Source organism: Peromyscus leucopus, chromosome 19, assembly GCF_004664715.2.
Source record: "Peromyscus leucopus breed LL Stock chromosome 19, UCI_PerLeu_2.1, whole genome shotgun sequence".
NCBI lineage: Eukaryota > Metazoa > Chordata > Mammalia > Rodentia > Cricetidae > Peromyscus > Peromyscus leucopus.
In genome coordinates, this window is record NC_051079.1 from 44634193 (window position 1) to 44661621 (window position 27429).

The following is a 27429-nucleotide window of genomic DNA, read 5'->3' on the forward strand; positions in this document are numbered from 1 at the left end:
TTTATGTGATGGAAAAGCCCCACAAATGGACAGTAGTATCAGGACATAATATCATGAATGTAATAAATCAATACAATTAATGTAATTAATGAATATCATAAACATAATTATTGAATGAATACTACAAATGTAATCAATGAACACCACAAATGTAATTAATATCATGACTGTAATTAATGAATATTGTGAGTGCAACAAAAAAATGAAAATTTAAAAACAAAAAAACAAAACTGATTAGGGTCCAAATCTCTTCAGTTCTCTGCCCATGTCCATCCACATGCTTCTATTTTATTCAGAGTTGAACCCACACCATAGGCTTTGCCATGGCCTATGGGGCTGGTTTGGCCTGGCTTCCTGCTCTGGTGGTCCTGTTTCTTACTGATCTCTGACTTCCTCTGTAACAAAGCCCACCCCCCTGCCCCAACTCCCTGCATGCTCTTCTTTCTGTCTAGATAACCACAGCCTGCTTTGGGATAAGTTTCTGCTCAAATCCCATTTCTTACACCAAACCTTGCACTTTCATCCCACATCCCTAAGTGCGAGCCTAAAGTATGGTCCATGTCACATTACTCTTGCATTGTCTTGTTGATTTTTCTAGCTCATGGACTTTTTTCCTATTTCAAGGAAAGCTATGTACGACGACCTTGCCTGTCTTGTTTGTTGCAGCACGCCAAGGCTCAGCACACTGCAGCCTTTAATTAATATTTGCTAAATGAATGAAGAAATCAACATACCTTATAACTACTAAGGGTGTGAGCCAAAGGGATGGAGACGGTATCTGCTTTCAGCCCCGCCCCAAACAAAGCTGTTTAAAAGAGTAACCCAGCCAGCCACCTACACACATTCTGAGTGGATAAGGTAACTAAGGGAACCGCAGTCATACCTACCGACGGGAACTGCTAAATACTATTAGTTTTCAGCGAAGAACTGTAGAGTGTTTAAAGCTGCCAAGTTCAAGAGATGCATCAATTTCAAATCTATGACTAAATCCCCGAATGAAGATTTCCAGCTAAAACAAAAGCTGTAATTCTTCCTTTGTTGAACCCCGGGCAGCTTTAAAGGTCCTTTCCTTCATCTTGTTTTATCAGACTTTGTTACCTACCTGAGTTAGTGCTGGACAATATTATTCCCATTTTATAGATGGAAATAAGGAGACTAGGTAGTTCGTACAAGGGGATGCTGCAAAGGAAGGGGTCTTTAGAGCCAAATTACGATTTCTAATTGTGAAGTTCTTTTTTTTTTCCTATTACATTTCATTCATTGGTTTCTTTAATATACGTCGTTGGTTATGGTACACTAATTGTTTCAGGTGCCTATAAAATAAGGCAGCTGCTCCAGAACTCTAGGGGTCTTCCTTCCTTCCTTCCTTCCTTCCTTCCTTCCTTCCTCCTTCCCTCCTTCCTTCCTTCCTCCCTCCCTCCCTCCCTCCCTCCCTCCCTTCCTTTTTTTTCTTTTTTAAACAAAATATCGTGCATTACTTAGGAAAAAATCGTGCATTACTTGCCGCCCTTCCAGTGCCCAGTACCTCCTCCCTCGGGCGAGGCCACCTCTGCTACGTGGATAGCTTTGATCCCGGCCGGGCGGGGAGGCGGGCCGGAGCGCCGTGGGCGGCGACCGCACCGGGGCCAGTCCTGGGTGGGTGCGGGGCGGCGCGGAGGAGGCGGGCCGAGGGGCGTGGCGGGGCGTGACGGGGCGGGCGGCGACGTGGCAGCGGGGCGGCGCGGAGGCCATCTTGGCGCGGGACGAGCGCTGCTTCCGCTCTTCCTAGTCCTCGCCGAGCCGCCTCCCTGCGCCGGGCAGCCACCTCCCGACCCGGACCCCGAACCCCGACCCCGCGTGTGCAGCTTCCGCAGAGGCGCTCGCCCGGATCCAGGTGAGCGCGGGCCTGCCGGTGACTCGCACGGCGGCGACGGGACTGGGGCGAGCCCCGGGTGGGCGGGCCGGCCGGCCGACGGACTGACCGGCCGGCGGCGGAGTGTGGGGGCTCCGGGCGGCGGGGACACTCGTCGGGAGAGCGGGGTCCATCCTCCGCATCGCTCGGGCCCCGACCCCGGCTCTCCGGGGCCTGCACCTGCCCCCCCCCCCCACCGCGGGCACGGGTGTCCAGGCCCGCGGACCTTCGCCCGGCCCAGCCCGGCCTGCAGACGTGGCACAGGCTGCCCGGATTGCCCAGGCCACCCGCTCCGGTGGGACGCCGTGCCTCCTCCCTGGGATCCCCGCGAGTGGCCAGCGCCGCCCTGCAGGGGCCCTTCCACCCGGACCCACTTCAGCCCGATTTTGCAGGCTTGCTTGTTTCCTACACGGCAGGGTCTCACGCCCAAGAGTTTTTGTCACTGCAGTTGATTTGAGAGGTAGCTTTGAATCGTCCGCGATCCGGACGCCCTGGGGCAGGCACTCCGGTGCTTGTATGAGCACTGTTGGAGTCACTGAGTGTGCAGGGAAGTTTATTTTCGGGCTCCGCGCAGAGAAGGGACGCAGACCGCTGACCTCCGTCTCGTGGTATTCGAGGCAAACGTAGGGCACTGGCAAGATCAACAGGGATAGCTTCTGATGCTCTGAATTTATCAGAAGTCCACCTTCCCGTTTTTTCTTAAAAGTAGCCGTCTACTGCAGACCTGAGTAGGTGCAACCGATTCCAAGAGCGGTTTGATGAGCGCCTGAGGACTAATCTTGTAAGCTATTTCCATCTCTTTTTCCTGTAACGTTGATGCTTTCAGATTACTTTTGTTCCTCAAAAGCTCTGTCAACAGATGCGTCTCTGTTGTTTATCCTACTAGGCTGCTGCTTCTCTTATTCTTTTTTTTTTTTTTTTTTTTTTTTTGAGGGTATGTTGATGTCTGCGAAGTTTATTTCAGTGTGTTGTATTTAAGCCATTCCTCAAACAGTAAAGCTTTTAAGGTCCGAAAGAAATTGATTACGTGTCTCAGGTGAGTTCTTTTGCCCATGCATTTGCTGAGAGATGGGGCTATTTTTAAATAGGACCTAGCCGTGGCAAGGATTGGATAGCTTCTGCCTCAATAATATGAGGTGACCAATTAAGAGATGAAGGAACTGGGTAGAAAGGGATGCAGTCTGTGGAGGGGCCTTTCTCCCAGGTCATCTGTCTTTGTCCAGGTAGGGAATAGGCCTATATTTAGCCTCTGGAATACCTTGTCTTTGCTCTCTTCACAGCCAGGCTTTGGTGGAGTACATACTTGTCTCTTCATACTTCTTCGTTTGATCCTAGCCATCCCCTAGTCTCCCCTCTGTGGAAACAGCTCGGAGATCATCTGTAATTTAGCGAACCCGTGGAACCATTCACAGCATCCCTTCTGGCTTCTCTGCAGTATTTAGCTGCTGTCGTCCATTCCTACCTTGAAATGCTGGCCGCTTCTGAGTGCCAGCGTGTCCTCATTTCTTCCTGCCATTCTGCTAGTCTTATTTTCTGCAGGTTAGTTGGCCACATGACAGAAAGAAGGTTTGGCGTTAAAGTAGTAGTTAGTCCCTTTATCTTGGTGTGCTCTTCCTAGGAGAGAAAGCGCGGAGCAGGGTATCAGAAACTGTTGGTCCATCGATGACACTTGCGGTTTGTGGTGTGTGAACTCCGGACCCAGTTAGTGTCCCTTCTCAGGTATTCCCAGGAACTTGCTCCTGCTGAGTTAGAGGGGAAGCACTTTATGATTTTCCCCCAAAGACACCATCAAACTCCTTGGCCTCTTACAGAGCTCTCCGTCCTTCCTACCTGTTGGCACCATTATCTGTCTGACCAAGTGTGTAACTCATGCCAATCCCTCTTATCCTTTATGGGCACTCCTTGAGTCTTACCCCCTAAACGTTTCTCAAGTCTGTCTCCTTTCTCACCTCCATCATCGTCTTAGTTTAGGCTACAGAGTCTCAGCCTGGCACTATGGATGTTTGGGGACATAAGATTCTTGTGGGTTGTGAGATGTGCATTATGGGGATTTGAGCCACTACCTGATACATACCCGCAGTGCCCTGTGACAACCAGGAGTTGTCATGGAAACCCTAGGGGATATGAGGTTATGGTTATTCCTAGTGTAGGGCATTGGCAGACATGGTTTGAACTACTTCTGTACCCGAGTGCTGTCCGTGCCCAGTGGTCCAGTGTACATATTTCAGCCAAAGGAATATTTTTTCATTTTTCCCTTCATGGTATTGGTGGTTGAATTCAGGGCCCTTGCATTTTGCTAGGCAAGTGTTTCACCACTGAGTTAGGACCCCAGCCCAAAGGAGTCTTCAAAACCCAGATAGGGTTTGTCAGTAACTGGGGTCAGCCCATGTCTTCAGTGGGTAGTGGGTGGACTGACAGCATCTGTGAGGTGGAAATGCCATTTATCAAGAATGTAAGTGGACCAGCCTTGACGAATTTCAGACATTTTTCTGTGTGTGCGGTGGTGGTGAGGAAAGCCAAATATGAAGAGGTTATTCGGGGTATGATTTTATTTATTTTATCTTTGTGAAGTGAGAAAGTGAGAGGACCCAGGAGTGTTTTGTTGCTGGTTTTATGTTTGGAGGATGAGAGGAGTGCAGTGAGGGAGTTTGGGGTGATGGTGTGCTTGTGGGTCCTAACTGTGGTGATGATGGCTGTCTCTGCACGTGGTTCAGCTTCACAGAACTGTCCACACCTCATGTACTCAGAAATAACTAAAAAGAGCCGAAGTCCGGGGAAGGTTCCAGAGCCGTTAGTAGTGCCGGTCCATAGTCGGTTTTCTGCCTTCAGTATTTGCGAATTTCTGTAAGCGGCTGTGACTGAGATCAGCTTGCGTAGCGTACTCTACTGTGTTCACATCTTATGGATTTAAAATCTCAGAAGAGTTAGAATAAAAAGGCAGATGCTTCCTCCAGCTCCAGTGCCTTTCTGTTTTTAAAAGGGCCAGCTCCGTACCTCTGTCAGGAAGGCTGTGCATCTGGGCCCTGGCTGGCCCTCAGTCCTCTTCTGTCACTTGGGTTTGCATGACTGTGTCTTGCTCCCTCTGCCATCCATAGTGTTTATACCTGCAGTGTGCCCACTTTCCTTCTGGGCGCCTCCCCTTTCCCGATTTGAGTTTTCTTTCCTTGACTTATGGAAATTGGGTTTACCTTTCAGAACTGAGCTCATCCAAGAGTTGGGTACCTGCCCCAGACTTTTCAGTCAGAATCCTTTCTTCTGCCCAGCACGACTGTGTTCTCAGGCTCAGCATATAGAATCCAGCCTTACTGTGCATTGCTGTTACTGTGTTAAATTGTACCGGCATTCTTGGGTATGGTACTATTATTTGGTTGTGTCCTGTTATTGCTGTTACTGTGTTAAATTATACCGGCATCCTTGGGTATGGGTACTGTTATCTGGTTGTGTCCTGTACAAGTCTCTATGTTGACCGGATTTTGCTTAGCTCAATTCAGTGCTTGGCAAACAGTTTGCCTTCGCTGAACGTTTGTAAAATGAGTCAAAACATCAAGAGCCAATTTGCATGTTTAGAGCTGGTTTTGTACTGTCTGAGTTTCTTTTCCTGTTGCTGTATAAATCACTCCAACAAACAACAGAAGCCACTTCAGAGAGAAGGGCTTATCCGTTTCATAGTTAAAGGGCATAGCCCACCATGGCGGAGACTTCCAGGCGGGGCTTGAAGGTCACATGGCATCCAGAATCAGGAAGCAGAGATGGATGAATGGATGCCTGCTGCTGCTTGGTAGCAGTTGTCACACCAGTTTGAAAGTTTCTGTAACTACAGTAACCAGCGCTCCAGATTGTTTTCCCGCTGTGCTCCCTCTCAGCCCTTGACAGTGGCTTGTCAGAGGGATAGTTATGATCATCATTTAGTCCATGGCTTCTCACTCACCAGTCTTTGATTATTCTTGGCAGTGGATGCTTTTGACCCCTACCTGCCCCCTGTAACTGTCCCTACTCTTAAGTGGACAGTGCACTGTTTCCCCAACCTAGAGACCTCCCTTCCATGGGTTTTTCTCAGATTAAATCTGTTCTGTTCTAGATGTTGCCCCCACCCCCGACCGTTACTCCAGCCGGGCCTCAAGCAGTTCTAACAGGGACCGTATCTATTGACTTCCCATCAGCCAATGGCTGATTCAGCCTTGGGAGAGTTTTTTAGATTTTTCCCGTTGGAGACGCCTCCTTTCTGACCCTCAGCCAGATGGACCCCTCAGATACTCCAGCTCAGTGGAGAGCTTTCCCTCAGATCATATTGAAGAGATGTCCCTGTCCTCTTGAAGGTACTCCATTGTTAAGTAGGACCCCTCAAGGAAAGGGGTGCTTATTGTTTGGGAAGATCTCATTTCATCTCTCCTTATGACCAAGGGCTAACACTCTTCTAAACTTCCTAGAGCAGTAGCAGTGGCTCTCAACCTGGGGGTCAAACGACCCTCCCTCTTCCAGAGGTCTCCTAAGACCATCGGAAATATCGGACATGTGGGTACCAGCCACCCACATGGTACACAGGATGTGGGCAAAACATTTATAAACATAAAAGTAGAATAAAATGATCTGCCTTGGGACTAAACACTTCTCTAAGCCTAGATGTCTTGTAATTTCCTGCAGCACGGCCTGGCTGCACTGCCCTTTGGCAGTGGTCGCTCCTGGATAAAGGACAACACACTGCACTACCGCATTCAAAGACTTAGCTCCGGATTGTAGTCCAAAGGTCCCCTCAGTCCAGCCCTTGATCTTCTTGGCCTCTGCCCTGCTCCCCGGCTTACCCTGCTCTGCCTCTCAGGTTCTCTTGCGTAGACACCATCTGTGTGTGTGTGTGTGTGTGTGTGTGTGTGTGTGTTGTGTGTGTGTGTGTGAGACATGTGTGTGTGTGTGTGTGTGTGTGTGTGAGAGAGAGAGAGAGAGAGAGAGAGAGAGAGAGAGAGAGAGAAAGAAAGAAAGAAAGAAAGAAAGAAAGAAAGAAAGACAGACACCAAATGGAAGGTGAGCAAGAAGGAAAGACAGGCCAGGGCATGAGACCCTTCCTTATTCAGGGAGAAAAACCTGCAGAGGGGTCTCTGCAAGAATCAGAGACCACCATCAGCTTCCTCACTGGGGTAGTTAGAAGGCAGGAGGCAGGGAGTTGAAAGACTTCTGACTATGAATGGTGAGCAGTGACGGAAAGAATGTCAGAGACCAATAAATGTCTTTCCTGGGATTCACAGGGTAGAATAATCAATGCTCTATGGAACAAGTTAATTTACTTCTAGAAATCAAATTCCTGTAGTTACTGGAATTGTTACCAATCAACTAAAATGAAGTTTACAAAATGGCATGATCCTGGTGATGATAAACTCCCATTTTCCTTTTTTACAGTCTAGGTGCCCAACCAGGGAATGGTCCCACCTTCAGTGGGCAGATCTTCCCACTGCAGTAAACACAATCAAGATAGTGCCCACAGCTGTGCCCTGGGGCTGCTCCTCCCAGGTGATTGCAGAGTCTGTCGAGTTGACTATAGCTAACACTATCATACATTTAAGATGAATTCTAAGATTTGTAATTTTTTTAATAGAATCATATCCACCCCCACCTACTCACACCTCCTCCAAATAGTGCTGCCTGTGTGTGTGTGTGTGTGTGTGTGTGTGTGTGTGTGTGTGTGTGTGTGTGGTGGGGGGGGGGGATGCAGGTCTACTGCGGGACATATCCCTGAGGAAATCAGACTCCTCCCCCTCCCCAGCAGCCATCAACTGCCTCAGCCCCTCAGCTAGTGCTGGGTTTGTGAACCACTCCCCCATCCTTGCTGGAAACTGACGGGCTTGATTTTGTGCAGGTCCTATGGCCCCATCATGTCTAGACAACCCTGTCTCATAGCAGCTCCCGCTCTGGCTCTTACAGTCTTCCCACCCCCTGTTCCGTGATGCTCCCTGCGCCTTGGTGGGACGGGTGTTGCTTAGCTGTTCCTGGTAAGGCTGAGCACTCCACGGTCACTTACTTGCTATGCTTCCAGTACTTCTGACTCTCTCCATAAACCGCCATCCAGTGCAAAAAGACCACAGGTTATGGGCGTGAAGCTGAGTGCTGAGAAGGCACTCAGATTTGTAAGGACGTTTCCTTGTATTTGGTGTGCATCATCATCTGTTAGGACCTTACTTTCTTCGATTTTTACAGGCAACTTCTAACACCCGAGCCACACCATTTCACTTTACAAAGCTGCTGTGGACCAGGCTGGAGGCTAGCCTGTTTATAGAGCTGAAGGCATCTTGATTTTTTTTTAAAAAAAATGATAATAGGTATAGTGTACATGGAATATACTGGGGAAAGAGAGTGCATTTGTAAAGTCAAGCAAATTTAACTTTTAAAAAGAAATGTTAACAGTAGCCCATGTGGAATGTTTTGTGAGGGAAGAAGAGGGGCTTTAAAGGTATTATTTTTATTTTTATTTTTTTTTGGTTTTCCAAGACAGGGTTTCTCTGTGTAGCTTTGTGCCTTTCCTGGATCTCACTCTGTAGCCCAGGCTGGCTTCGAACTCACAGAGATCTGCCTGGCTCTGTCTCCTGAGTGCTGGGATTAAAGTTGTGTGCCACCACCGCCCGGCCAAAGATAAATTAGATGTTTGTATTTTAAGCATTTTGACTGAAACCTGCATGTGACTCTTTTAACAGGATTCAAGTGGCCAAATCGACTTGGCACTCTACTATTTGAAATATATAGCTTCATTGATGAAATGGTTAATGCAAAATTATTTCCAAGTTGTAAAATATGTATGTGGAAATGTTACAGGATATTTGTATATTAAGTAATTTCATAGATTTTTTAAAATTTATTTAAATTTATTTATTATATAAATTATAACTTTGTTATAAAAGTTGTTGCAAATAAGAAAAATTACACACAGAAATCAACCAGACTCAAAGACTATACAGATTCTTTCAGATACTAAAATTTTTTTTAAAATATTTTGTGTGTGTGTGTGTGACACGTGCATGGGTGCCTTTGGAGGCTAGAGGAGGGTGTAGTACAGGTAGTTGTGAGCTGTCTGCTTGGGCACTGGGATCTGAACTTGGGTCCTCAGAGGAGCCCCAGTGCCGTGACCAGGTGGGTCGTCGCAGCCGTCTCTCAGGAGTTTGGCTAAGCCTTTCCTCCAGACGTGGTTGTGTTACGAGCAGTAAAGGCAGACTCGCCTCTTTGTGATCTTTCTTAGTTGTTCTCTGACTGCGTGAGCTGCTGCCCCTGACTAAAGCTTACCACTTTTTGTATCTCTGCAGTGCACCATAATTGAGGGACAATGATGGAAGAAAGCGGAATAGAGACAACTCCACCTGGAACCCCTCCCCTGAACCCCGCAGGCCTGGCCGCCACCGCCGCCGCCATGCCCTCCACTGAGGTTCACTTAGGTGGGTGTTGGGCCTGACCTCTGGCGGGTTGGAGGCTGAGGAAGACACTGGTCTCTCAGAATCAGTTAAGAATGTGTTTGTTAATGCTTCTCTGATCTTGTCAGGGTGCGAAGACATAGCCCTCTTACATTTAATCCACTACAGAGAAACAGCCTTGTTTGTCACAGGTCAGCAGGCGTGGTGTTTGGCCGGCAGCAGGTTCGCTCGCCCTGTTCACACTCACTCCAAACCCTCCTTCTAGCCAGCCTTCAGAGCATTGTTGTCCTTGGTGTTCTGTGACCGTGTGGGGATTAACCTTTCTGAGGTTTTAATGATCCAATGCGGGATGAGAATGGCCTTCTTATCTGAGGAGCAAACTAATGAGAAGGAAGGTCTGCTCTCGGACAGTGCCGCCCTGGAGTTGTGCGGCCTCCCCAGTGGGATCCCAGAGCCTGCACTCAGGAACAAGTGCTACCTACACCTTGGAAATTACACCTTTAAAATTAATTATTATGATTGACTTACCACATTAGGGCCTTCCCAAGCAGGGGAGTTTGAAAATGAGATAAAAAGCCTTTTCAGCTCTGTGTGTTTATCCTCTGCTTTTGTTGTTGTTGTAGCTGCAACCAGTTCCTTCTCATCTCCCGGTGTGTCCGGGATGGAGTCCTTGCCGCCACACGCGTACTCCACGCCTCAGCCATCCCTGCCCCCTGTGCAGCCCTCGGCCCCGCCTCCTTTTGTGCCGCTGTCCCCCGCTCCTTCGGTTCCCCTGAGCGGCACCTCTGTGCCACCCTCCATGTCTCCGTCACCTGCCACGGCCTTCAGCAGCCCCCCCACAGCTCCCTTCCCACCTGCGACCTCCGCCTCCGGCGCTCTCCTGTCCACACCGCCATCGGGTCCTCCTATCTCAGGATTTTCCGTTGGTGCAGCCTACGACATCACGAGGGGCCATGCCGGGAGAGCGCCCCAGACGCCTTTGATGCCGTCCTTCTCTGCACCTCCAGTCACAGGTGACCTTCTCCACTGTCCCCAGCACTCGGCCGTGTTTGACGGTTTTGATTGCGCTGCACTGTGATCTGTGCACTAGACAGTGATCTGAGGTGGACAGTACAGTACTTGTATGTAGAGACGTGCCCATCCGCTGCTCATGGGCCTTTGCTTTCTCCACATGAAGGATCTAGTCTTCACTCTGACTTCTAGAGCTTCCCACGCTCATCTTTTTGCCACTTAAATTATTAACAGTAAAACTAATGTAACTTACTGTGTAGTTTTTAATGTGGTATAAAAACTGATGTACGAATGACATTTGAGGTGTGAGAGAGAATTCCCGTATTCCATGCTAATATTTGTTACTTACTGATAAGCTGCAGGCTGCAATCCAAGAGTACATTCTAGTTTGCTTTTTTATCAGAAGTAACTTCCCTAGGGGATAGATTTTATCTAGCTGGTCCCATGTGTCAGGAGTGGGTGAGACTGGGCCATTTCTTTCCTTAGGCCAACTACATCCTCCCTGGTCCCCTTCTTTAGTGTGGTTGTTAGAAACAAGTTATCAGAACATAATCTTGGCTCTCTTCTGTGGTTCATCATTTTAGGGTAAAGGAGCACTTTAGCTTTGATTATTTATTACCCAAATTGACCTATCTTTACAACTAAAATTTATTATGGAACATGGGTATTGCATGCTTATCTGTGTTTACATGTGTTTTTAAAAGAGATTTATTTATTTTATGTGTGTGCATGTTTGTGCGTGTATGCATGCACCTGCCTGAGTGTATGTATGGCTACCACATGTATGCAGACACCTTAGGAGGCTTAAAAAGGTGTTTTATCTGCTGCAACTGGAGTTACAGATGGCTGTGGAGCCGCCTCATGTGGGTGCTGAACCTGGGTCCTCTGCAAGAGCAGCCAGTGTTAGCAGTTGAACTCTCTCTCCAGCCCCAATGGGTGTTTTCTTTTGCAAGGATACGGAGTATGTGTAGTGATTTTTTTTTTTTTTAACAATGGGTTTGAGTGCTCAATTCTATGGATTAAAGAGATTAGAAGTCCAACTATCATCCAAATGCTGGATAGGACAAACAGGAACACACGCACACAGACACCCCTGTGTGTGTATGTGTGTGCTTGTTTTTCAGGACACTTCGTATAAACCTATGTAAAGGGGAAAATACCTTTTGAGGGATTTTTAAATTTAAATAAATTTTAAATTTATTTTTATAAAGGTTTGAGTTAATAACTTCATCTTTAGGTACTTAAGTAGTTCTGTGATTGAATTTGTTTTGAGCTTCTCATATGATACATCCTTTTATAGGAAAACATTTGTGGAATAAATTACCCAACTAAATCTTTGCCATTGACTAGGTATTATGCCAGCCCCCATCACTCAGCAAGCCAGTATGACATCTCTGGTACAGGGACCTGGAACCACATCAGCCATTACTTTCCCAGAGGAACAGGAAGATCCGAGAATTGTTAGAGGCCAGGATGATGCACCTGCTGGTGGGATCTGGGGTTTTATCAAGGTAAGGGGGTTTGTTTTTCAAATGACTGCCCTAATTCTAAAACTGACAAGTACCCATTAGAGGAACACAGTGTAGTGTAGGGAACACAGTGTTCTGAGAACACAGTGTAGGGTAAGAGAACACAAGATTTCTGTGGTTGGCGATGCCGTTTGTCTATGCATGTCTATACACATGTACTTATTCTCTTAAGAATCCAGTTGGATTAGTGACGTGAACATTGTGTTTTGTGTCTTTTCTAGAAGACTCCATTAGTGTCCTCCCAGCTGGAAAACTGTCTTGTCTTTGCCTCTTGTGTATTTGGGGTCTACATGTGTTTGTATGGATGTATGGATGTGTACAGGGTGTGTATGTGTGTGTGTGTGTGTGTGCACGTACATGTGCATGAGTGCATTCATGCATGTGGAGGCCCAGGGTTGATACAGAGTGTCTTTATGAGTGCTCTCCACCTTATATTTCAATATCAAGGTCCGTTTTCTTCCTGTACCCAGAGCTTGTGGTTTGGACCAGTCTGGCTTGCCAGCTTGCTCCGACTCTCCATCCTGAGCATTGGGATTATATAAGGCCACCACACCCACTGAGTTTTTTGTATGGATTCTGGGGATCCCAACTCTGGTCCTTGTGTGACTCAAGTGCTTTTCCTTAAAAGCCAAACCCCCAAATTTGAAACCATGTTTTAATTTTCAGTTCTTTGTTAATTAAGTTTGGCCTTTGCACCTCCCCCCATGGAAATGTTTTCTGGATTCTCTGTTCATCTTTGCCCAATTTGAAGTTGGGAGTCTCTAAGTAAGTTTGTTAAGAACTCTGACTATAAAGCAATGCTATTTTATGATGTACATATTATGGTCTATTCCATTTTAATCTACATTTTAATTTTATACTTTTTCAACACAAAAGTTCTTAAGTGTTCAGAAGTCGTTTCTGTGAATCTCTTTCCATTCTATATGCTGAAAGAATACCTTTACATTCTATCTTTTTTTTTTTTTTAACCATTTCAATTTTCACCCTGAGTATTTCAATGTAGCTGATGTAAGACAGAGAAATTTAAGTGTTTTCCAGCCTCTTAATGGAGTATTTTGAGGTCATCCCCTCAGGGACCCGATGTCCCCCTTAATTTATTTACTAAATTACACATTAGTGCCAGTCTCTGGGCTTTGACTTTTATCCCATTGACCCTGTCTCTGTAATAGTAGCACACCATTTAAACTATGGCTGGGTTTGGTCATCCCATGGACGCATGCTGGAAGCTTGCTGTGTGCTCAGGTGGCTGTGCGGATCATTCCCTGATGAAAAGGAGTGTGGGTTAGAAAGGGCAGCAGTATTCAGTGCTGGGAGCCTCTGGTTCCGGTGCTGGGAGCCGCTGGTTTCTCTTGAGGTTTGCTTTGCTGGTCTTCCCCACTTTTTTCTTAAGAAAAAAGAATTCTGAACTCATTCTGCCAACTTCCTCCCGGTGTTCTGCTGAGAAGCTGTTCAGTTTAGTTACATATATTAAACACAGTTTTAAACTAAGTGGTTATGGTTGGTGTGGTCGTGTTTCAGGAATCTGGTCTTCTTAAACACTTGCTGTTTTAGATCTCTGTCCTGTGAAATCTTTTCTCATATAGAAACTACAACTTTCTTCCTACTTTGTAAAGAGATGGCCTGTTGCTAGTTGTAACACCCAGATCAGCTTACATGATTTTTATCGTGAGGTTGCCTGGCAGTCTCTAATTCTTTTGAACTCACCTGTTCTCAGTCATCTCCTTGGTGAGTTGGAAAGAGGGGATTGCAGTCTTTGGATGCCCTTTAGGGGGCGCTCTCTTACTTTGGAAGAGTTGGAGTGTAAGAAGGGAAGCTGGACCACTGTGGTGGAAGCTCATGGTGCTGTTGGTCTGAAGACTCAAGAAGGGAGAGCTGCCTAAGGGAGAGGGTGTGGGAATGGGTACAGAAAGGGAGCTTGAGGAGAAGATGCGAAGGACAAAGTTATGCATTAAGGTGATCAGGAACTGTTCTGGGGGATAATAGTGAGAAGTATTTTTTTACTGCCTTTGTCTTTTTAGGAACAAAGTATGTACTTATATAGACACATCGTTACAATCCTTATTTGGAGCCCCGAGGAGCAAGTTTCTCCTGTAAATATATTTATGACTGAAACACACTTTTCAGACTATCACTTTTCAAACAGTGTTGTTCCAGAACCCTCCACAGGCTGCTGCTGGCCTGCTTTCTGTGTGTGAAGGGAAGAAGCCAAGAGCACTACTTAGATTGTAGTAGGAATTTGGCATCGATTGACCTCATTTTACTTACAGATTCCAAAAGTACCATTGTATAGTTTTTAAAAGTGCTGGTCCACGGATGCATGGGAAACTTGAAAAGTTTCCTGTGTTGGTCTTGCAGGTATCCACAGCTGTGGTGAGCTCACAGTTGCATCAGCCGTCCGTGTTCGGGAGCACTGTTTCATAGCACGCTTCCCCGTCCTTTGCTTTCAGAATCCTCCCCCTCCTGTCTGTGATGTTCCCTGGTCCTTGGTAGTAGTGCGGTTAACAGAGGTGTCCCATTCGGGGCTGACATCATCTCATTCCCAGCACTGACCAGCTATGCATCTCCTCATTGACACACATACAAGCATAGATGTGGTAGATGATCTCTAGGCTCTCCCCCTTAGTGAGGAGCCATTGGCAGTGAACAGTTGCTGAGGGAAGGAGAATGGTTCTTTTTTAGGAGGTAGCTGCTGATAAGTTTCCTATGCTCCGGGGATGTCCCCATGTTCATGTACAGATGGGCAGCACTAACTGGACCTAGTTGGTTATCAAAGAAAAGACACAAAGTTGGGAGTGGTGTGTTGGAACATGGGAGAAATTAGAGAGGGAAATGGGGGTAGTATGACCTCACTAAATTGTTTTCATGTATGAAATTCTCAAAATTAAGTTTTAAGAAGTTCTTTCATGCTTAGGAAAGTCAAGGTGTTCTTTGCTTGAACTGAATATTTGTATCTTGCTTGCAGGGTGTAGCTGGGAATCCTATGGTGAAATCTGTGCTTGACAAGACCAAGCATTCGGTGGAGAGCATGATTACGACGCTGGACCCTGGCATGGCTCCATATATCAGTATGTATATAAGTGAGCCTAGTGTGGGCCACGTTTCTAGAGTGTTTGTCAGTGTTGCGCACAATTGTAGTTTCAGTTCATTTCAGATGTTAACTCAGATTCATCCTCAATCTGAGTGTTGGTGTAACTAATTTATCTTTTCTTAGTCATCTTATATAAGTTTTAGGACTTCATAGTATGAACTTTGGAAGGAAGAAGGAGTAATTTGATAGTAATTTTTATATCTTTTTAGTGGTTTATATTGATTTTTCTTTATTCATTTTTAGTTTTCAAGTAATTCTTTGTTTATACTTGGTTTTGGCAATTTTTCTAATTATCTATTTTAATCAAATGTGTTTATGCTTAATCAGGAAGAATATTTTTGGAGGAAGCTAATTTAACACTTAATAAAACTTGATTACTAATGTGCTGGGAACATTGTTTTAGCTGCTTTTGAGCTCTCATTAGATAGCCTCAGACGGTTGACACAGGCATACTGCTCTTTAATTTTTATGTGCATTTCCAGTATACGAACAAATAGGGACAGCTAGGCCAGCACTCGTCAGTAATCCAGCTCTTGGCGAGCTGGAGCTGTGCACTAGATACTGGAACAGAAGTTTTTAGTGACAGGAAAAGCCAAGAGCTTGTCTCCACTCCATTGGTGATTCCCATCTAATATGTGCGCATTGGTAAGACCCTTAGAGACTAAGTACGGTTTCCAAGTTCTTGTTCTGCTAGACACTGATGCCGAGACGAGCTCTGTGACACATGTGTTTTCGTTCAGTTTGGGGTAAGGGACCTGGGTTTGGAGAGGTGTAAGTTGCTATATTGGTCATGCAACTTGGTGGAGCTCAGTTGCATTTACATATACATGTATCAGTCATCTATATCTGTTTATGTCTATTTTGCTTCCTGTGTAAAAGAATTTGAATCAGGAGTTAAATCAGGTAGCTATGTGTAGTTACACATGACTATAATCCCAGCACTTGGGAAGTGGGATGTGGGAAGCTAGCCTCAGCCACATAGTATATTCATGGTCTCAAAAATCAACAAAATACAAACAAACACAAAATGCCAAAGAATTCTTCCTGTATGTAACCATTCAGAGGATTCATATATTTGATTTTACTGCATATATTTATTTTTATATTCATATATCCACACCAGTCTAGTTAGAAATACTTACTAAATTATGTAATTCTTTTCTTCTCGTGTATGTATTTGAATGAAGGAATGAACATTTTGGAGGTCTTGCTGTTCCTTTGGGCATACCAAATTAGAAGTCAGTACTTAGAGCAAGGCCATTGAGGTGGCAGGTGTTTTTCCACAAAGAAGCCAGCCCTGTGTCTTCCTCAGGGTGATGAAGCTGGTAAATGAGAAGGTGTAGGATTCAGCCTTTGACTTCTCCTCCTCCTGGTACCCTCGCCTACAGTTGGTTGCAGCAGGCTGTGCTTCAGACAGCGCTGATGTGCTCTGGAGCTTTCATAGAATACCAAAGGACTGTGCTCTAGTTACCACGGGCGACTCGGAGCCAGTCGGAGGTGTGTGCTAGCCTCAGCTCACGAGTAAGACTGCAGATGATGTGCTGAGTCCCCATCCTTACAACACAAGGGAAGTTGGGGGTTCGGTTGTAAGCACATGCTGGAATAGCAGGCTCTGAGGTTGGAGGGTGGGAGGTGGGTGTGATAAAGAGAGGATTGTGTCTGACCTGGGTGTGAGTCCTGACAGTAGTGATTGGCAGCTGTGTCGTGGTGGGTAAGGTTCAGCCAGCCTAGCTCACATGTGTGAGGCTGCTAACAGTTAGTAAACACAGTGTAAGCCTATCTATGGTGGACTGTCTAGAAAGTTACTGCTTAAATTAGGAATTGAGATTTCTTTTGGTTTCTGTAGAATCTGGAGGTGAACTGGATATTGTTGTCACCTCAAATAAAGAAGTGAAGGTGGCTGCTGTCCGAGATGCCTTCCAGGAGGTCTTTGGCTTAGCTGTGGTTGTGGGGGAAGCTGGACAGTCCAATATCGCCCCACAGCCAGTAGGCTATGCGGCTGGGTTAAAGGTGAGTGATAAAAGCTTTTCTGGAGGATGGGACCTGCAATTCATTTGCCCATAATTGTGGTAACAATCCTGTGCTCTGTGTGGAACTACTGTGTATTTATATACTGAAATACCAGCTTTGTCATTTGTCAGTCAACACTGTAATGTTATGAAGATATAAGGGAGTTTTAATTGAATGAAATCTCCATTAGGTTTTGATTATTGGAGGAGGATGGCAGTGGCATTAAGAAAGAACAAAAAGAATAGATGATCTTGAAAGGAATCTTTATAACGTAGTATTGATTTTCAAGTCAGTTACTGAAATTATACTATCTGTTGGGTCCCAGTACACACACACACACACACACACACACACACACAACTCTGATACATTGTTACAAGGACACAATCATGCCAGAACAAATGAAGTTTATGTCACCCAAACATTTTCCTATCCTAAAGCAAGGGTAGGGAAATCCTAACAAATTCTGTGTCCTCACTTCCCCTGTGGTCTATGACCTCACTTCCCCTGTGTTCTATGACCTCACTTCCCCTGTTTTATTCTACTGTGCTTGCTTCTTTGTGCAGTAAAACTCCTGTAGGAATTCTGAGCATTTTTCTCTAATTTTCTCTGCTTTTCCAACTGCCTAGCCACACTTCTACACTTCCCTGTCCTAATAAGAGTGCACTCAAAGCCACCAGTAATGACTTGCCATTTATTTGGTGTTCAGGGGCTTTTCACGCAGGTGGTCATCCTCTCTGTTGTTTAGATAGAGTTTGGAATAGCCAGGCCGGCCTCAGACTTACTCTGGAGCCAACACTGGCCTTGAACTCCCGGTCCTGCTTCCACCTGCAGAGTTGTGGGATTATGGATGTGCAGCACCAGGCCTGACTTTAGTCTGCTTTTCACCCTGTGTCTTTTGTCCGAGTTCATCTGTTGCTCTCTGTCTGCTTTGTGTTTCCGGTGCTGGTCCTCCCCCCCCCCCCCCCCCCCCCCCCCCCCCGCGCTTCCTCTTGGTCTCTGTCTCCAGGCACTCCTTGATGACCTCGTGTCGGCCATGGCCTTCGCCTGCCTCTTATACGGACACTGAGCTTCCTATTGCCACTAAGACTGCCTGTGAATTCTTAGTTTATGTAAGAGTTGCCCTTTTGACACCTGTACGTGACTGTCCCAAGCTCAGCGTGTCTAGAAGGAAACCTTTCTTTCTCTTGTACTCAGTCCTACCTCATCCCAGTGGACGGCAGGCAGTCCTGCCTTCCGCTTCCTCAGATGAGAAAAGGACACCTGCTGCAGCTCCTCTTGTCTCTATTCCATCACTCCATCTTGTTTGCAAGACACATGTGTGCTCAGGTTTTTCCTGTGAGGTTGCCACACACCATATTAGTGAGTCTGGTACTCTTGCTACCAAGGGAAAAAGGATTAGGTCCCTGTAGGCTTCTGGCCACAGTGTTTTTTGACAGACTGTCAATGTAGAAGTTTTTTTTTTTAATGTTTGATTCTGTTCAGATACAGCTTTACATTTGCAAATAGATATTGGTATGTATATCCATTATAGTAGAGTCATAGCCAGCAGTCCTGTAACTCCTGATTGGATGCAGTTTGTTTAGCACACACATTTCCCTCCTAAAGTATTGCAGAGCCCTCCTGTGCTTAGCAGCCTCAGAGAGCATTTGAGCATTATCCTAGGGACCCTTTGAAAAGGTGGCAACTTTTAACAATACAGTGCAAAAGGTGGCACCACATACAGCAGCAGGTGCTCATTACAACACGTGAGCTCAGACAAGAAGGTAGTGGCGTTTGTGTAACTCGGCTGGAGATGTGCAGGACAGACCTCTAATTATTTTGTAGTCTTGTGCACAGCTGATGTCGCAGTTACCAATAAATTTTAGTAAATATCTGAATTCACCAGTATAGATTCTAGAATTACTAAGGATCAACTATATTTACATTTAAAAACTTTGTAAAGAAGCATGTAATGTTTCCTTTGACTTTGACACCAGGGTACATTTATGAAAAAGGCCTTTGTGCCATATAATAAAGCTAGTCGATGTCTGTAGGGTTTGCATTTGGTCTAATCTAGAAATGAAACTGGTCAATTGGAAAAATAAATATATACCCACCATACATGTAAACCTTAAGATACATACATACATACATACATACATATATACATCATATATATATGAATGAGTTTTGTTTGAAAGGTGAGGACAAATCTCTCGCCTGGACTGAGTCTCTGCTTGTCAAGGTTTCAAGATTGGCTTTTCCATTGTTTGGTATTTTACATGGCAAGTTCTTATTGAATACTTGTTTGTTTACGTCTAATGCCAAGCCTAGGAAACATAATTGATCAAAATTAGACAGCTAGTATTCACCTGCTGTAGAATCGTATTGTCTTTCCCCTTTCCAAGCCAGCATCTTGAGCTGTTGAGTCCAGTCTCATGGAGCTGCCACTTCTCCGGTTCATTTGTCTCCTAATCATGGTGTAAGAATTAAGTGTGTCATCATGTCATTTCATTTTTCTTTTTCCTGTTAGCTCTTCTATACTTAAAAATAGGCTTATTCAGCTGGGCAGTGGTGGCACACATCTTTAATCCTAGCACTCAGGAGGCAGAGGCAGGTGGATCTCTGTGAGTTCGAGGCCAGCTTGGGCTACAGAGTGAGTTCTAGGACAGCTAGGACTGTTACACAGAGAAACCCTGTGGGGGGGGGGTTTGGGGGGAGTCTTATTCTAGGCTAGATTTTTTTCAGAAATCGGTCTTTGTATGTGTGTCTGAGACTCTGTCTTGTTATGTGGCCCAGGCTGGTCTGGGACTCCCGTTCCTTCTGTGCTCTCAGGTGCTGGGATTGCAGCCCCCCCCATCCCCAGCCTTAGCCCTTTGAACATCTTTATCACATCATTTGTAACCGCTGTTCATGAGATGATTCGGGTAACAGTTGGATACCGCAGCCTGCCTTCATAATCTGACTTTAGCTGCCCTACTCCCCAATATGGACCCTTAGCTATGAGTTATGTGCAGGTTTCTCCAGCCTCTTTGGATTTACGAGTGACAGTTATTCTGCTGAATCAGTTTCCGTGTACCACGTACACATGCGACTTTTTCATTGTAGTAGTGTTCAGTGTTGCTGCATGTGTATTTAAAAGGGAATTAGAAAAACTGGAAAGACACTTGTTGAGTGTAGGTGTGGTCACAAGCCCAAAGTCAAGAGCCAATCAACCAAACAGAGACCAGGGCTGAAAGGTTTTTATTCTGGAAGATGACCTCTTGCTAAATGAGCATTTAAAAATAAGGCTGTCTTATTTGAGTAGTCAGTTAGAAATTCTAATTTTAAAATATCTTTTTAATAACTTGCAACCAACACAATACTGCATGAAGGAATAATTTGGAAAATGTACCCTAAACTTAATACCAAGGGAATCCCATTGGATAGTGTTACTGTAGACCCAGTGGTTCTCAACCTTCCTAATGCTGTGACCCTTAATACAGTTCCTCATGTGGTGACCCCACCTGTAAAATTGTTTTTATTGCTACCTCATAACTGTAATTTGCTACTGTCAAGAATCATAGTGTAAGAACTGTGTTTTCCAGTGGTCTTAGGTGATCCCTGTGGAAGGGTCCTTAGATGCACAAAGGGGTCATGACCCCTATGCTGAGACCCACTGCTCTATACCTTGGCATTGTTTGAATGTTTACAGTGAGTGTATATGTAAATACGTGCATGTGTTATATAACTAAGAATCGGTATATTTAGTATTAATACTGTTGTGAGAAACTGGTTTCAGCCTGTTTGTTCTGCTTTTGCTCAGGGTGCCCAGGAACGCATAGACAGCCTACGGAGAACTGGTGCCATCCACGAAAAGCAGACTGCCGTGTCGGTGGAGAACTTCATTGCTGAGCTGCTGCCCGACAAGTAAGAGGTGCAGGGGGCCCTGGGAGTCAGCACAGCTGTGTCTGGAGTTCACGTGGCACGCCCAGAAAAAGTGTCTCCTGTTGTAAAGCCAGAGGGGAGTGTCTACTCTGATGGTGGGGCTTCCCGTGCTCAGCTGACACTTCTCACTTTTGTTTTGTAAAGAGCGGTGCACAGTGATGCCTGCTTCTGAAACTGTGCCGACAACCACTTGATACACTAGGACCGAATGTAAGATCCAGTGCAGGTCAGCTTGGGTAGGTGGGATTGAACACCGGGAGTAAGTCCTGTGGGGACTCAGAGTCGGAGATGTAGGCAAGAAGACTTGATGTAGTTATACAGCACTGTGTGGTTAGCTTTAAAGGACCTCTGGAAATCACAGTTCAGTGTTGTTTGGGGCCTCTATGTCTCTATGTTTTTAATAGATTTTTTTTTTAAAGGAAAAACCTTTTTGGAAATGCTGTTATAATAATAACTTTATAATAAACAACCATGCTTTGGTGAATTCTTCTTTCACTTACAATTGCATGGTGGTTTCATATTTGTCTTTAATTTTTTGTTTACTTGTTGCCTAGCATTTTGTAACCATAATTTGCAAAATCTGGCTTCTACTGAGCTAGAAAACATCTGCCAGGAGAAGCCATCACCTAAAAGGGAAATCATCTCTGAATGTGCTTGTTGGGTAGAAGGAGTAGAACCAGATAGACGTGGTTAGTGCTCTTCAGATGTTGTCATCTGTTGATGCTAAGTTGGAAAAAGTAGTCTGTTGTCTTCTTCCACATACAGAGTAACACCAAGGGAAGTATTCTGAGAAGAACAGGTCTAGATTTTGCTGTTAGTTTTGGATTAGTGTTAAGTACACAAAAATGTTCTTATAATGTGTTAAGCATCAACTTTTTGTGACTTGAGTGGTGACGGTAGGTGGTCTCTTCGTGGCTTCTGAATCTAGTGTGAACCTTTTTTTGCTCTGGGAAATGAAACTGCCTTGGAATCATGGTCCGTCATGTTCTTCTCACCTTGCCTTACACACAGAAAAGGAAGGTGGAGATCCCTAGTGATCAAAAGTGATCAGCTGAGATTCTCCCCACCTTTGGCCCCATTGTGATCCTGTAGAAGGACTTTATGAAGGAGGGGAACTCTGAAAGTTCCCTTGCCAGGGACCGAAAGGGAAGGGCGTTGGGCACATGCATGTTCACAGCGAAGGGAATGGGAAAGCAGGTCCCAGGCTGCAGGGTCTGGTGGAGGTGGTCTCTGTAGAACAGAGGTGGACTGGAGTTCTCATGTGTGCTGGTGATAGAGAGAGACTGCCATGCCTTTAGGGCAGCTTCTCAGGATGCCAAGGTGCTTGCCTCAGGTTGAGTCAGTGCAGTAAGTATCCTGTTGGACACTGTGCCCACAGCAGGCGAAATGAGGCAAAACAAGGTTTAGCTGAGCTTAGCTACACTTTTCCTGAATGAGAACATTGTTAAAACAAAATACGGAATTTTGACAAGTAGTTAAGTAGAATAAATATTATTCAGTATTCATGAGTTAAAACATTTTTAAGATGTGAATGTTGAGACATTGCAAAGTACCATTTTAATATTCTGCAGAGTTGCTTATGCTGCTCTGTGTCTTATTTAGTGGTTTTTAAAAATGTGTTATCTCCTTATTCATTGTGTAGTTCTTTGTGCTTATTAAAGGTACTTAATTTTTAAAAGATGGAGACATTGAACATACCCTTGTCCGTATGCCCTTAGTACTTAAATTCATTTCAGGGTTGTTTGATATTTCTGGTAGCTAGAATTCTGATGCTGTCCAAGTTATCTTAAGTATGTTTGTAATGTCTCATGTTTTATAATATGCAGTAAGTATCTTTCCATGGAAAAAGTACCTTGATTTTATGAGTGTGTTTTCAAAGGCTGACCCTAACTTGGAACATGTGATTCGAAGGGTTCATGTTCATGAGGATCAAGCACAGGGTTATTTCCTCTGAGTGAGCTTATTTCTTGATTTACTAGTAATATTGTTAGATGGCTACATGCTGGTGGGAGTTGGTATTAACAAATTTCCCCGTATTTTAGCAAGTAATCGTTAAAAAATATTATCCACAGGAGCTCTTTGCATGTTCAAATAAGTGTAATTTTTTTTATCATCTGTGTATCTGAGTACCCCCATTCATATCATCCTCCATCTTAGCAAGAAGGAAATTTCCCATGGTCAGTGAATTAAGACAATGGAGTAATTTTATTTTTGCATTTATGGATTGTTGGAGTGCAAACTAATTAGAAAAACATTTCCTTTCTGAGAGCTGTAGTATTTAATCTGAGCAGTAAGTATGACTTTCCTTTTGTCTCTTCACTCTCATTTTATCTAGTGTGTAAAGAGTGTGTAACAGTGTGCTGCTCCGGTCCACTCCCGTTTTATCTGGTGTGTATGTAACAGTGTACTGCTCCGGTCCACTCTCATTTTATCTAGTGTGTAAAGAGTGTGTAACAGTGTGCTGCTCCTGTTTGTGTCCTAGGTGGTTTGACGTCGGCTGCTTGCTGGTTGAGGACCCCGCGCACGGCATCCGCCTGGAAGCCTTTACTCAGGCCACCCCAGTGCCTCTGGAGTTTGTGCAGCAGGTTGGTATCTTTGCCGGGTCGTGATGCTCCTTATTTATCCTGAGGATTATTGCTTCTCTCTTTCCCCTTTGCTGTGCTTGTCGCTTTCCTGGTTGTACCAGGGAAAATAGCATTTTCCTGTTTTACGTTCGTGGCGCTGAAATCAGAAGAACGTTGGCCTTTAACCCTGTTTCACATGTACTTGGTGTTTTCATTTCCTTTATCCACCCGTGGTTGTCTGGATGTGGGTGCGGGTGCAGAAGTGTCGCATGTGTGGAAACCAGAGGACAGACAGCTCAGGTGCCGCTCCTCAGGAGCTGTCCACCCTGCTTTGTGGTTTTTTGAGACAAGTCTCTCAAAGACCTGAAACTCACCAGTTAGGCGAGGCTGGCCGGCTAGTAGTCCCGGGAATCCTCCTGTCTCCACTTCCCTGCACTGGGATTTCAGCCATGTGCTTTCATGTTTGCCTTTTCGTAAGTGACTGCTGGGTCCTTGTCTTACACAGTAGTCACTGACCAGTTGAGCCATGTCCCCAGCCCTGTTTATCTCATCTTTGTTCCTACTATTTTATCTCCTTCCCTTCTCTTGAAGCTAATCGTCTTTTTTAGTTGTCCATTTTAGTAACAAGTCAATATTTAAAAAGTTAAATGAAACTTTTTAAACGACATGGTGGTGTATACTTTTAATCCCAGCACTTGGGAGACAGAGGCAGGTGGATCTCTGTGAGCTTAAGGCCAGCCTGGTCTACAAAGCAAGTTCCAGGCTAGTCAGGGCTACACAGTTAAACCTTGTCTCAAAAACCCAAAATAACAAAACAAAATTTAGAAGAGTACTGGAGAGGTGGCTTAGTGGTTGAGAGCACTGGCTGCTCTTCCTAAGGACCTGCGTTCAGTTCCCACATGGCAGCTCCCAGCTGTCTGTTCCAGGGATCTGATGCCTCTGCAGACACCAAGTGTGCATGTGGCGCACCAACATACAGACAGGCAAAATACCCATACACATAAGAGAAAAATAAAGTTTAAAAAATGTAGCCGATAGGAATTTGTCTTTAGGTATGCTGGCTGAAAAATGGACCTAATGATGTGTCCGTGGACAGTTTCCAAACTGGTTCATATATATGTATACATTTTATGTAAATGTTCTCGTAATTCTCTAATGAACAGAATGGATGTGCCTATCATTGGGTCTCTGTACCATGAACCCTTTTACAATTATTTGGAGTGTACGGACATTTGACAATATGGGAAGAAAGTTGGTGTTCTCTGAGGAAATGTGTGTGTAGTTACATTTCAGTTTAATGAATGGCCATAAAGTTGCTAAAGGGGCTAGTGGTCCTCCTTATGTTTGCAGTGTGGAAAGATGCTTGGAGTTTTGATGTTTTTCTGAAGCATATTTGTACCTAAGTTCTCTTCAGCAGGCCAAGCAAACTCTCCTATCACTGATGTGTGGAGGCTTTAAGCTGATGCTGTGCATGTTGTTATGCTAATAAAACTTAAAATGGACATCATGTGACAGGTTCTGGGAAGATAGGAGTTTTACACTGTTGATTCAGAAGTGTTAGATTGAGCCATGTAGAATTGCTGTCTTTAATAGTCGAGGAGTCTCTACCCTGTTTCATGTGACTTAGCCTAATCGCTTCCATTAGCCTACAGGGAAAGAGCGCCACCCAGCAATACGGTACTGACTGATGTCTTGAGCTAGATCTGTAACACACTGCAACTGGTTCTTGCTGCTCACAGTGCAGTGAGACACCAGAACTCTGTGCAGCCCCTTCCGTGAGGCCTCACCCACCCTGCTCAGAGCAGGAATCGGAATCACTGGTAACCCCACCAAGCCCAGAACACCCCAGAGCACTGTGTCCTGACAAAAAAGCTGAAGATGGGCTCACAAAGCAGCTGTGCAGTTACATGAGTGCTAAAGAAGGAGGTTTCAGCAGAGTTAAGGGACTTGCGGAAGTAACACGCTTGCGGTTGAGCAGCCCTAGCCCATCAGGATTAGAAGTCTGTGTGTGCTGGAAAGTCAGGCCCATCTCCAGTGTGCTGATACAGCAGCAGGAGGACTGTTGGAGTGTAAGATGGCTCCCGTCACCGCATTGTAGACGCTGAGGTAGCTGTGGGGTCAGCACACAGTCACCCCAGGGCCAGCTCTGGCCTGTTGCCTGTTTGCATGTCTGTCATGCATGGAGCTGCCGATCTACTCATAGACTGTTTATATATCGTTGCTTTTGTGCCAAAAGGACAAAATGGAGGAGTTGTGGGGAAGACTGGCTTCAAAACCTAAAATCTTTACTGTTCAGCCTGTTTCAAAAGAGGATGGTTTTGTTTGTTTGTTGTTTGAGAAAGCCCCTCGGGTGGTTGTGAAGCAGCTAGTTGGGGATCTGTGCACAGTGCAGATCCCTTCTGCATGCAGATATTCTCTGGATTGTGCTGGCACTCTAACAAAACCCTGGCTGTTGAATCCTTGCATCTATTTGTCTTTCACTCCTGTGTGTGAACAAGTGGTTTTCAGAGAAGCGGGTACCGGCTGGGTTAGGCTGGGTTAGGGTGGTGATTGACGGTGCTGCTGGGTGCTGCCCTGGCCTGGGTGCCCTTCGAGAGCTCCTGTCTGACGTCAGCCGTGTTTGCAGACACTTCCTACAAACAAATAAACCCTTTCTTAAAGGGGCCAAACACTCAACATACAGTCTCTCTCTGCTTGGAGTTTTGTGACTATAAGAAGAATATCATCTTAGTACAAACCTCTTATTAACATGAAGTGATGACCCTGGACGTAGAACTAGAATGTAAGGCCTCAGCGTGAGTCACGAGGAGGTGGAGTTCTTTCAGGACTTGAACGTGCACTCAGGCCCGTGTGTCAGCCTCAGCACCACTGAAAATGTGAAGTACAAGGAGACCAGACTGTATTTGAACAGTATGTGTGGTGGGCTGTTACTAACACAGTAGGTGTGTGCTGTGTGGTTTGGTTCCTTTGACCCCTGTAACTTTATACAGTTGGTGGCAGCAGAGCTGAGTTTTGAGGGTTTGTCATAATCTATATTAAAATGTGCTGAGTCAAGATGTAGGTGTCATTTTTAACATAGTGAGTTCCAGTGCTGTTTCAATGTGTGACAAGTAACTCACTTTCCTTTTTCCATAGGCACAAAGCCTGACTCCCCAGGACTACAATCTGAGGTGGTCAGGCCTTTTGGTGACAGTGGGTGAAGTCCTGGAAAAGAGCTTGCTAAATGTCAGCCGGACTGATTGGCACCTTGCTTTCACGGGTATGTCTCGCCGACAGATGATCTACAGCACAGCCAAGGCCGTGGCAGGCATGTACAAGCAGCGCCTGCCACCCAGGCCCATGTGAGACCAGCTGCTGGGAAATGGAGACCCGCCGTCACCTTGGGCTCTGTGTTAGAGGAGACTGGATAGCTTCCGTGAATCCAACACTTTTTACAACTTTCCTGTAGGCTGCAGTCCTTTCAAAAGAAAAAAAAAATGTTTTTAAATAAAGGCACAGTGTCATTCCAGTAAAACAAAGAAGTAGATCCTCTCTTTACTGTCGTGATTCATACATCCTAGTTCTCAAAAAATACACACACATCTTTACAGCACAATTCATATACCATATCTATAAAGTGGAAATCCATGCTCACATATTAGATTGTTCTTGGCTCATCATTCTTAAGAATGTGTAATGAGGTCTGCCTGTGTTAAGGCTAGCTTCCTGTTGTCATCTGTGTGTGCACATGCTCAACAATGGATCTTACATGATGCTGGGGCCGGGGTGTGTGTGTGCACAGTTCCATGTGTTTATAGAATATGGGCCAAATTAACAGAATGGATATTTTTTGTCATGTACATGCATAGTTTAGAAGTTATATGCTTGTTTCTTTTTTTGTTTTAAATTTTGGCATTTTACAGATTGACACTATGAATATCAGAAAATAACGTTTCATTTTTCTTCATTGCTATGTGAAAACTAAATGGCAGATCATCCAAGTGTATTTTAGATCAGAAATGTATCCGTGTTATTGTTTACTCTGTTTTGTGATTTTGTGTAT

General features: G+C 45.1%; 1 protein-coding gene across 1 annotated transcript; it reads left to right on the forward strand.

The window, feature by feature from the left end:
- The first annotated feature begins 1697 nt into the window (after nucleotides 1–1697).
- Nucleotides 1698–27429, forward strand: Prrc1 (proline rich coiled-coil 1). The gene is made up of 9 exons (XM_028891609.2): nucleotides 1698–1873; nucleotides 9172–9300; nucleotides 9900–10289; nucleotides 11638–11798; nucleotides 14779–14881; nucleotides 16751–16914; nucleotides 20702–20805; nucleotides 23306–23408; nucleotides 26523–27429. The coding sequence occupies exons 2-9, from the start codon at nucleotides 9192–9194 to the stop codon at nucleotides 26730–26732; spliced, it is 1344 nt and encodes a 447-aa protein (XP_028747442.1). The 5' UTR covers nucleotides 1698–1873; nucleotides 9172–9191; the 3' UTR covers nucleotides 26733–27429.